The sequence below is a fragment of the Micropterus dolomieu genome, linkage group LG22, assembly GCF_021292245.1.
Source record: "Micropterus dolomieu isolate WLL.071019.BEF.003 ecotype Adirondacks linkage group LG22, ASM2129224v1, whole genome shotgun sequence".
NCBI classification, from domain to species: domain Eukaryota; kingdom Metazoa; phylum Chordata; class Actinopteri; order Centrarchiformes; family Centrarchidae; genus Micropterus; species Micropterus dolomieu.
Genome location: NC_060171.1, coordinates 30,895,203 through 30,906,921, shown reverse-complemented (window position 1 = coordinate 30,906,921; position 11,719 = coordinate 30,895,203). Strand labels below are relative to the sequence as shown.

General features: G+C 43.6%; 1 protein-coding gene across 1 annotated transcript; it reads left to right on the top strand.

Annotated features, from left to right (window-relative positions):
* The first annotated feature begins 1,151 nt into the window (after positions 1-1,151).
* On the top strand, positions 1,152-5,687 carry rassf10a (Ras association domain family member 10a). The gene has a single exon (XM_046037890.1). The coding sequence runs from the start codon at positions 1,538-1,540 to the stop codon at positions 2,978-2,980; it is 1,443 nt and encodes a 480-aa protein (XP_045893846.1). The 5' UTR covers positions 1,152-1,537; the 3' UTR covers positions 2,981-5,687.
* The last annotated feature ends 6,032 nt before the right edge of the window (positions 5,688-11,719 follow it).

The window sequence follows — 11,719 nt, the reverse complement described above, 5'->3', positions numbered from 1 at the left end:
GCCCTGAATGTGTGTGGACGTGCTGCTGTGTGTGTGTGTGCCGTGTGTGTCTGGATGTGTGCAGATGCATAGTGTGTGTGTTCACATTCCCAGATGGTTTTCTAAGCAGTTATTTTACCAACAGACCTGGCCTGATGCAGCACTCAGCTACACACACCATTAATGTAATACTCACACCAAAACACTCTTAACGCAGCCTTTTATGAGTTTCATCGACCATATTGTGGCCTGAATCAGTTTGAAGAGCAGATTATGGGGTCAGACACTTTATGAGAACCCTGCAGGGTGTAATGGATGGATTTCCTTCTGCTTTGTGCTCAGTCCAGCTGAGCTTCATCATACTGAGACATGCAGCTGTGTGGGGATTATATGAAACTGTATAACAATGCATACGGCCGTGTAACACTGCTGAGTCAGAGCTTCATCAGTGGTTTAGCTTTATTCCGTGGTTCTTCTTGGCTGTAACCTGGACTCATTAGTTCTCATCACTAATAAATGCATCTATATAATCCAGAACTGCAATGAAAAATGTGCTCAGTTCTGTAAAAATATGACTACTGAGAATGTGAGCCAAACATTGTTTTAGTTCAGAAGTTCAGGGGGGAAATCACAAATGCACAACAAGACATCAGCTATATCAGGGACTGAGTCTTTCTGTGGCAAGGCGTGTTGTCCTGCAGAATAAAATGTAAATTCTCAAGTAAAGTACAAGTATCTAATTTCAATCCAAACACTGATCTTTAACCTTAGCTGCAGGCTATCATGTCTCAATATAAAAAAATATTCTGTAGTTTTAGTTTAGTTTGAATTATGTTTTAGTTGTGTAAATGGCAGAGATTAAAAGCAGAAACTAGTTTTGGGGATTAAAGATTACAGATTAATGTGGACTTGTAAATTGAAGCAGTTAGCCGGAGTCAACCTTTTCTTCACGCTGACTGCAAACTCGAAGGGTGCTGCATGTTCGTTTCACTATCTCAGTCCAGGTTTCCCTGTGTAGGAGAAGTGAGAGCGTGCGTGTGTGTGCGTGTGCGCGCGCGCGCGTTTGTGACACAGAGAGAGAGAGGGTGAGAGAGGCAGGGAGGCGTGTCCCAGCCGTTACAGCACCCTCCTGTTTTGTCCCACGCACAGCAGAGCAGCCTGTCCTGACACAAGGACGCACCTCTCCTCCTCTCCTCTCCGGAGCAGCGCGCGGGGCTGAGATCAATCTGCCGGGGAGAGAGGGATGAGGTCCCGGTAGGCATCCCGGGAGCAGACCACTGGGGAAATATGAATGGATGGGGGCAATGTCATATGTCCGGACCTCTGAGCGTATTTAGAGTGGGAGCTGACAGGCCTACACAGCGACGGGACAGAGAATTAGTTTTTGGATGAATGTTTTGCTTCACTCTCTCCACTGTAGGCCAAATTAAGTTTGAAGTCAACTTCAAATGTGGTCAGAAATATAAAGACTACTTTCGTCTCCTTTGCTTTTTGAGTTGCCACAAAGAGAGAACAGGCTACGTTGCAGAAACTTTTTGCTCTTGGATTTAAGCCAGAGATGGAGCCGGAGGAGGGGAAGATCTCTGTGTGGGTCTGCCGGGAGGAGAAGCTGGTCTCCGGACTGACGAAGCGAACCACCTGCGCCGACGTGGTCAAAGTCCTGTTGGAGGACCAGAACCTGCAGCAGGGCGCCTCTGCAGCTATGCTGTCCGGCTCCCCGCAGTCCTACTGCGTGGTGGAGAAATGGAGAGGCTTCGAGAGGATTTTACCCAACAAGACCAAAATCCTCCGGCTGTGGAGCGCCTGGGGGGACGAGCAGGAGAATGTCCGCTTCGTCCTGGTGAAGAACGAGGCTTCACTGCCCAACAACGGGCCTCGCAGCGCCGAGGCTCGGGTGGTCCAGAGCCGGGAGAGCGGCGGTCCGGGCGGGGTGCTCAAGGGCACCGCCAAGACCTGCTGGACCGCCGCGGCCGCTGCCGCTAACCTGTCCCAGGAGAAACAGAGGCGCATAGTCAGGAAGGCTTTCAGGAAGCTGGATAAGATGAACAAAAAGAAAGAGCAGACTGTTTCTAAAGATAAGGGCTCTGTGGAGAAGATGGAGACGCTGGTTCACCTGGTGATCTCCCAGGACCACACCATCCGCCAGCAGATCCAGAGGATCAAGGAGCTGGACCGGGAGATCGAGCGGTACGAGGCCAAAGTGCACTTCGACCGCATCAAGAGACACGGAGTAAACTATGTGCAGGACACATACATGGTGGACTCCTCCTCGGAGGGTTCCGCTCCTTCGGACTGTAAGCGCAAAGCGGAGCGGCAGGACACGCGGTGCACAGCTGAGGCGCTCGCGCAGTTCGAGGAGTACGCGCGCCGGTGTGAGGAGGTGGTGCGGCTGCAGGAGGAGCTGACGGAGCGCGAGGCGCTCGTGGAGAGCATCACCGGGGAGATCCAGGAGGAGCTCAACCGACGGTGGATGAAGCGGCGGCGGGAGGAGAGAGGAGCGGAGGCGGCGAAGGACACAGACAGCGTCGCGGAGGAGGTGTGTCTGGCCGCGTCTGCCGCTCCAGCTGTGGAACCAGATGTGGAAAGTTTGTCCGAGAACGAGCTCTCTCTGGAGGAGGAGAGGATCAAAACGCAGCTGGACACCAGTCTGTACATCGGCCTGCGGCTGAAGACAGACCTGGACGCCATCAGGGGAGACTTGGACCTGAGTCTGGCGCTCTGGGAGACCAAGGAGAGTGAACTTCTGGACTTACTGGCCAAAGTTGAGACCATGGAGATAGAGCAGGTGAACACCAAACTGACTGATAATACTAAGGCAGAGCTGGGTGCAGTGAGCACTGAGGCTGAGCCAGCATCAGCAGAGAAGAGCAGCGGCTGGGTGGAGCAGGCCAGAGGTCTGTCCAAGGCCTGCAATACAAACGACGAGGACTCAGACACAGGGCTGAGCTCCATGCACAGCCAGGACTCTGACAACCCACCAGTGTGCGAGTCACTGGTATAGACTCACTTTGTTTGGAAGCATGTTGGACTTCTATGCAATTCAAAGCCACAAACTCAGGGGCAGAGAATCAGTATTGGCAATACTGGGAGATGTTCTTCCTTACTCAAAATGCACCTCAGTACGGGCACTGTAATTCTATAGCAATAATTCCTATATGTAGTTGCACAATAAGCTAAGAGGGACAGCATGCGTAGAGAGGTTTGCTAAGCCATGCTGATCCATAGCTGACCTTTGACCTCCAGGAGGAGAGTCAACAAAGTACCACGTATTAAGAGGGATAGCCTAGAGGAGTATTATAATAAGCCACTTATAATCTGTAGTCTTTAATGGTAAACTAAGGCATTCTTGATCACAGGTTTACAGTTAACAACAGCTTGCTTTTTGGCAGGATGCAGTCTGACTTTTTGCTGAAGCAACCAAAAAGTAAGGCTGAGTGTTATTTTATAGACACTCTGAACAGACAGGTTTCCTTTAAAAGGTGATTGTAAAGTGTACCTTAATGCACAGTAAAGTACAGTTAGGTCAGCTATGAAAGCTCTTTCAATAAAACCAATGCACGGTAAAGGTGGATTGGTTCAGTTCAGTTCATTACTATCCAAACACTATTTAAAAAAAAGAAAAGACAACTACAGACTTTAAGAATTTCAGTTGTAACACTGATCCCTGGAGTAGATCACTTGATATTGTCCTCAGTAGAAACAGTGTCTGTCTTTAAAGCACAAAAAGTCATCTACTCTCTGTGGTCAACTTTTACAGGTTGGATTTAAACGTGAAACATTTGATTCTTTTTTTTTGTCGACACAGCTCTTCTCTGGCTGTTTCATTGTCTTTAAAGCGGTGGTTCTCAATCTTATTTGGCTTATGACCCTTCAAAACAAGTCAACTCGTAACCCCTCATCAAAAGTTACATATTTCTATGAGCTGTGAGCTTTTCAAGCAAGCTGAGATTTTTACCTGCTCAGTTTGTTTAACTAGAAAAATTATAGAAGCCTGAATAGGTCAGAAAAAGGAAAAAATAAACATAATTTTGTTCTTTTCAAACATGTTCATTGTCTTATGCTTACTCAGATTTATCTTTTGGCCACCTTTGGGTGGGTCCCGAACTCCCAGTTGGGAACCACTGGTTTAAAGCAGGTAAAAAGTCGATTCAGTGTGGTATCTTCCTGGTGAAATGGCCATAGAGAGTTGAGGACTGAGCCAAAACAAATTCATTTTGGGCACTTGATTAAAGGGGTAGCCTACTCCAGCAATTTAATATTTCACTTCAATTAATGTGGAGGACTCCCAAGAGACAGATTAAAAAATAAAGGTCGAAATTGAAGCAGCAGTGACCGAGACTGATTTTTAGCCCCCATAAGGTTCAAGATTCAAAAACACTGGATCATACATTGATTTCCCATAATGCAACTGGGTCTTTAATTAGACCCTCCAGCCTGCTTAAAGCAGAACTTAACATGGGCTTTCTGTTAAAACATTTAGTTTCAAGTCAGAGCTTTAGATAAACACAGATTATATTGTTATTTTTTCAAATGTTGGAGCGCTCCCTCCAGAGCAACAGAATATATTATACATCTGTTTATAAAGGTTGTGTAGTACTCCTCGTGACAGGTGAACTGAACTTAATGTGTAAAATTAGTGTACTGCCCCTTTCAATCGTTGCATTGATTGTTGTTCTGGCATTAGTTTGGCTCTTTTGATGACAGCTTGTTTCCCTGAAAAGCACCTTAGTCATCCATAAACAATTTAAGCAGACAAGAAAAACCCCATGTTTACATCAAGGCTCAAGTCAAGGAATTATTTCCTCTATCAGAATGAGGCTTTATGACATGATACAAGTTATTGTGTAACAAAAACAAGCACACCAGGAATATAAACGTGAGTCTGTACATTAGATATCTACAATGTAGTAGACTGTGGTTCAGATTTTATGTTTCTTGTCTAATTAACATATTTATACTAAACATCTATGGCTCTATGGCCAGAGAGTCCAAAAACATGTGAAATTTTCATCGTTACACTTACAAACACATCCTTTTTATTTCTGAACGACGTTGCCAGGCCTGCATGTTTCGTTCCATCTGTGAGAACACCTGTAAGATTGGATTGTAAAATGCTTTTGGGAGAAACGACCCCATTCCACAATCCTACAGTCCCTGCATCTCTGAACGCTGTGACATTAAGGGGAACTATTTTAAGACTCAGTTCACTTTATACATCCAGGATATAGTTGCTGCAACGCAGTATTAGCTGTGCTTCCTGGCACAATCTTCCAGGAACTGCAGACAATAAGAAAAAGAAAATTAAACAACAGCTACCCGAATACATTATTTTGAGATCATCCTTCATCTGAATTACTCTGTATATTTGTTGGGCTGTTGTGATGTCAAATCTTACATGGCTGACTTTGTCTAACTGTAAAATGGTGAGAGTCAATAACCTTGTACATGTAACACCTAGAAGAGACTGATAGCTGTTAGCTGTATCCAAATAGGAAAATGACCTGTGTGTAGCTAATTTATGTCGCTTGAACGGGGACAGTTTGGGCTTCTCCGTCAATGACATTCAGCCTGCTTTGTCTAGATAGATAGCTCTAGATCAACAACTCTGAGGCTACTGCAAGAGGACTCAGATGCACTGTGGCTGCATCCTAACACCAGTCAGCACATAATTACACGACTGTTAGTGTTGAAATAAACAGCAAAACCTATTTGGCTTGTTGTATGGCTTTATTTAGCGTGACTGACGTGTCTGAGAGTATTTGTATGTGTGAGCAGTTCTCAGTGTTTTCACACCTCAGCTAAGAGGCAACATCCCCCCTTGACTAAACATCTTTTACCCACACAGGTTTAGGTGTAGTTTTTAGATGGAAAGATAGTTTACATACCTCTAGGCCACAGCATTTAACAGTGGAAGGTGTATGTGTGTGTGTGTGTGTGTGTGTGTGTGTGTGTGTGTGAATGTGAATATTGATGCATAGTTGTGTTTAATTGCTGCTTCCTGATCCCTCTTGCATGAACTCCTGCATTAATTATGACAGGACGAAACAGAGACCTGAATGTACAGAGCAAAGCTATACAGCTCAGGTTGCCATTCAGTAACACATACCTTCACATGTTCCTCAGGTGGTGTCTTAAAGGGTCGGTTCACCCACATTACAAAAAGCATAGCTTCTAACTTACCCCTACTGGTGTCTAACAATGCAGATTGTTCGGTATCAGTCTTTGAGATCTTTGCATCTTCTCAAATTAATAATGGAATCAAATTTGTGGTCCTTGCAGCAATGATAAATTAAATTTTAAATATTTAACAGCAGCGTCCCTTTTCAGAAACACTGTCCGGGTGACTCTGGGTAAGCCACAGAGCTCACCGTGGACAGTTTTCTGGGGTTTTACAGGTTGTGCTCCATTCACTCTATTGTATTGGGGTTAGAAGAATTTAGATTCCACAATTATAAACTTAAATATTCCTTTTATTTCACAGGCTGATTCCGGTGTGTTTAAACTGGATAGGCTATACCTAAATTTGACTACTTTAGGCAAACCCAGCTAATAAATCATTTCTCTAACTGTCAACATTACTGACAAGTCAAACCTACTTCAGCCATTGTCTCTTCAGTCTGACCATGAGAATTCCAGACATGTCTCCTAACAAAGGTTATAATTTTGTGCCAGCTTTCCTTGTTCGGCAGTGGATCTCTCTGATGATTATACCACACCCTGGTGTTCTGAGCTTCATTTGGCCTGTATAGCATTATCTCCAGAGCCTGTGTCTACAGAATAAGCCTTATATCCACATCCACAGGGGAAATGCTCTTATGACTACAGAGAAAAGGCTCAGATGTAGCGAGTGTTTATCCAACAGGCTCTGAGCATTATGAGCATCAGTGGGGGAATTCCTAAAAAGTGTGTGCGTGGAAGTAGAAATATACAAACAGGAGGATAAGTATTCTCTTGAAAGATGCAGTAAGAACTAAAAAAAATCTAAATGCATGTGGGCTCGCTGCTAAAAATGTGCAGTTCAAACATTTGAAATACTGACAGGAGTTGATGTTAAAGTTCAATTGGCAGTCGAAAAACAATAACTTGTGAGTTAAGATTAAATGGAAATGCTGAAGTTCAGTCATTCAGTTGAAGAACAAGCACTGAAAGGAGTTGAAGTCATCATCATCATGTTAGTGACACATTAAGTTGGAAGTGTCTGTTGAAGTTGAAGTCCTGAAAGTAATGCGTATAAAAAGTGTATAAACTCAAAGAAGATGGCAGTTGAAGTTCTAGCTGAAGTGTAAGAACTGAAAGCAGTTGACGAAAATAGTGTGGGAAGATTGATGAGCAAGTTATGGTACTCTGGAAGAGCTGGAGTTTAATTTAGCAGGGACAGTGCACATTAATAAAACATTAACGTAAATGCACCAGAGTTAGCCAAAAGACTATTTTTCATCTGTAGTCCCCGGACAGCTGTTACATAGTCAACCTGCCGCCATCTTGCTTTGTGTGTTGAGGAGTCGGTTTTAAATGTACTCACTGAAAGCAGATGAACTTTCAGCTAAAGAATAATACATGAAAGCAATCACACTTTCAGCCGATGTGTAACCACTGAGAGTAGCTGCATTGTCATTTAAAGAGTAAGAGATGAAAGCAGTTGAAATATCAGCGTTAACCAAACATGGTCGGAGCGTTATGAGAATAAGTGAGGGAATTCCTGGAAAATGTAAGTGTGTGTTTGTAGAAATATACAAATATGAGTATGAGTATATTTCTGAAGGATGCAGTAAGACTTCAGTATTGGTGAACCCGAGGGAAAAAACAAATGTTTCACTATCCTCTACATATTTATATATTGAATATGACAGGCTGACATGTTTTGTGTGGCTGCAGAGGGAACACAACGAATACCAAAGTGTGACTGATTCAAACTTTTACAATTAATTGCAGGTAAGACGTTTTCACAGCTCAGTCGACTGTCAGCCTGCAGATCTCCATCTCATGTAAATGTGTCACTCAATACGTCTGCTGTCATCTGATGCCATCCATATCATTCCGACACTGACTGCTTTTTAAATCACTCCAGGTTCTTGTTCTTGTAAATGTTTGAGCGATCCAAGTAGGCAGTTGACACCCACTTTCTCCTGTGTCTTCAGTTACACTGTCACGTTCATTTGATACCAGTAGGCTCCCCATTATTCTCTCAACTTTCTTTCTCTCTGCTTGCCTCATCCCTCTTTTCTTCTTATCAGCTCCACAACCTTTGAGAGACATGTACTTTCAAAATGACCGTTAATTGAATATTTTGGGAAATGCACATATTTTTTTCATCTGTTAGATGAGAAGATTGATACCACTCTTATGCTGGTGTTTTAAGTAAGGAGCTAGAGTCAAGATTGGGTTAGCCTAGCATTAAAAAACAGCTAGCCTTACCTACTAACATGAACACGTGACTGCTGCAAAGGTCAAACATTTGTACAGTGAACCCTAAAAGGCATAGGGAAAAAAGTACTACTCCACCAAAAATCTACAGAGAATGAAACACTTACACCCTACAGGCTTGTCAAGTCAAATGTAAAGAGCTTCCTTTACATTGAACAGATGATGTTGTCGTCTTAGATTTATGTCAGTTACAATGCACACCAGCAATGACCAGTCTTCACAGAGGGAAAACTTGAAGCATCCATAGAAACCACTATTACAGCATCAACCACATCTCTGCTGAAAACAGAGGTGTGCTCAGTATGTCTGCAAACCTTTTTTCTCTGTGAAAAACTGAAGTATCTCAAACAAAACAAACTATTGTTACATGGCCATTAGTTACATGGGCTGTTTGTGTGAGTGTTTGACCTCCTGGTGCCATGCTTGGCGTAGGCAGTGTGACAGTGTGAGACCATTCATTTGAGCCAAAACACTGGAATTTATGTAACTTGACATTTAGGCTGCAGGGGATTCTTCCAACAAACACTGTGTGTGTGAGATAGAGAGAGAGACTGAGATAAATACAGACAAACAGAGATAAAGAGACAGGAAGAGAGAGCAATAAGGTTAGTTACGCAACCCTGTTAGAATATATTTGTGTGTGTGTGTGTGTGTTGGACCCCTCGGTGTTGTGTTTGGCAGAAACAGTGTGAGGTGGTATGAGGGCCAGTTAGCAGCAGATGCTCACATCTTTCTACCATAAACACTGCCATTTATATAACCAGAGCGGAAACACATGCTGCTGGGTAAACATGGTGTTTGAACATCAGTTGAGTGGTAACATGACTTAGCCAGTGGCTAGCTACATGCATTTACTCTCTCTCTCTCTCTATATATATATATAGATATATACGTGTTCACTGATGAGCATGCACTGATGTGTTTTGTGTGCCCTTCACAAATAATGCGTGTGTGCTTTTATGTTTGAGATACAAATAATTTCAATGCGCTTCTAATGACCAGTGTCAGCCACAGATGTAACAGCTTGTCCAAGTTGGTGTAAAATGGTAGTTGTGTGGCAAAAAAAAATCGCTTAATTGTCGATTGTGATTATTTTTATCAATCGGCTATTGGGGAGTGAATTGTCAATCGTTCCAATCCTAATTTCATGGCCACGGCCGTGTCTCCCGGAGTTGTCTTGTGTTTTCTCGCGCTCCCAGTGCTCCCACCTGTCTCTGTCGAGAGCCGCTTTCATACAGAGATCCCGCAGCAAATGCAGAATGTGTCAATATGCTTCGTTTGCTCCTTCATACTAACCAACGTGTGTGCTTTCAAATAGCAATCTGGCTTTCCGGGTTAAACTGTGAAAAAAAGACAGTGACTTGTAACAATCTGTAGGCAGACATATGCCAAAAACGCCACACCTGTTACGGCATGCCGGCTGTGGCTATTCACACAGACATCGTTCTGGCTCTGTTACTACCAACATTCTCGGCTCAAAGGCAAATCAAATCTGACCCCCGTACCTTTCATACAGCCCAGCGAGCCGGCATATTGGCAATACTCCCAGAAAATCAGGCAGTGTGAAAGCGCCTTAAGAGTACGTTTTTGTGTAGGTGTGGTCTCTCAGCTCCTGTTTGTTATCAGCTCATCACCCGGCTCAACTCCCACTCGTCGCCAGTTAACAGTGTTCTCTAATCTTTTGTGATGGAGCGGCGCTTAGTATGGCCTGTTGCTAATCACACTTTCCTTTGTGCTTTAGGATCACTCACTCATCTGCCGGCCTGCCTCGTCTGAAACTCTCGTGCAATTCAAGCCTGCTCACGCCATCCACCCTCGCTCTTCAACTCTAGGCCATCGCCAGCCATCCAACCCTTCCATTCCATAACATCCCTGCAAGTTTGTTTGAATAAAGTACACTCCATTTGTACTCAGAGCTCGTTTTCTGTGTCGCCTTGACATGTCGTGTCGAGTGGCAAATGAAACGCGTCCAACGCAGGTCCTGAGCTCCGTCCTCCGAGGTAAATGGAACGCAGCGTGGACCATCTTTTACTTCACCTTCCTGTCTGTGTCCTGTGTTTGGGTTCACCCTCAAACCACTGACACCTAATGCAAACCATATTCTTCTATTTAAAATGATACGAAACAGAAAAGTAGCCAATCCTTCTATTTCATTTATTTTTTGCTTAATAAATGACCTGAAAGATTACTCATATCAACACTGTTCAAATAATCATTTAAGCATGAGTACAAATGCACTTTTTGCTGTATGGCTTCTACAACAGCAAATTCACTCGCTGATATGCAGATTGCAAATCAAGTTATGTAGATTTCAGAGCTCTTTTTGAACATTTGTTTGTTCAACCGTCATCTCCCTCAGTTCCACAGTGTGTGTGTGTGTGTGTGTGTGTGTGTGTGTGTGTGTACAAACACACCAGTATTTATGCATGTGTGCTTTTGTGTGTCTGGTTGATTACAGAGGCAAGGAAGCGTAAGAATGATGCAACATTGTTATGTAGAATGAACTGAAAACCTCATAATGAAACTGGAAAAAAGATTGACAACACAACAAAGGCTTACAAACACACAGCTAAAACTAAATAAATGAGTTTCACTGAGTGCTTCAGGCTGAGGAGATGAATACACAAACAGCTGTCCAGCTTGGATAAAAGAGGATAGTGTGTGAATGTGTGTGTGCACGTGTAGATGTGTGTTGAGTAAATCCCTGATGAGAGCTTGGAGACACACAGGACTGCGTGTGTGTGTGTGTGTGTGTGTGTGTGTGTGTGTGGTGGATTGTGATCAAGGGTGATCGCTCCAGAGGTTTGTGTGTCCTCCAAAGCACACACACAGCTGGAGTCATTGGCGTTATTTTAAAAACAATACAAGCATTTCATCATCAGGATGAAATCAAAACTCAAAAGAGGGACGCTGTGGCAGCTTAGCCTTTTAGTGCTCCGTCTATACTCGTCTACGTTACCTAGTGAACTCTCTGTTCATGTCATGACAGATCTGATGGGAGACGAAGGGAGAGGGACGACTGATGCTCACACTCACACTTTAGACAGTTGATCGTCATCAAATTTGAGATTTAAAGTAAACAGCTGAAATGAGAAAGATACAGTCGTGCTCTCACTTGCCCTTTTAAGCTATGGGTGTGCGTGTGCGTGCCCCAGGGTCAGGGACACGCGTCGGTCACACAGCTGGTGACAGATGTAGCTTAATTTCTGTAGTTGGATATTTAAAACACCTCAGCAGCAGTTCATCCGCTGTGAAAATGAAGCCCTAAATAAATGTTTTTATCATTATTATGACAATATCAGAAAGAAGAGGATAT

Bases quoted from the DNA above. Each gene is read 5' to 3' on its own strand.
- rassf10a (XM_046037890.1), top strand. From the start codon at position 1,538: ATGGAGCCGGAGGAGGGGAAGATCTCTGTGTGGGTCTGCCGGGAGGAG.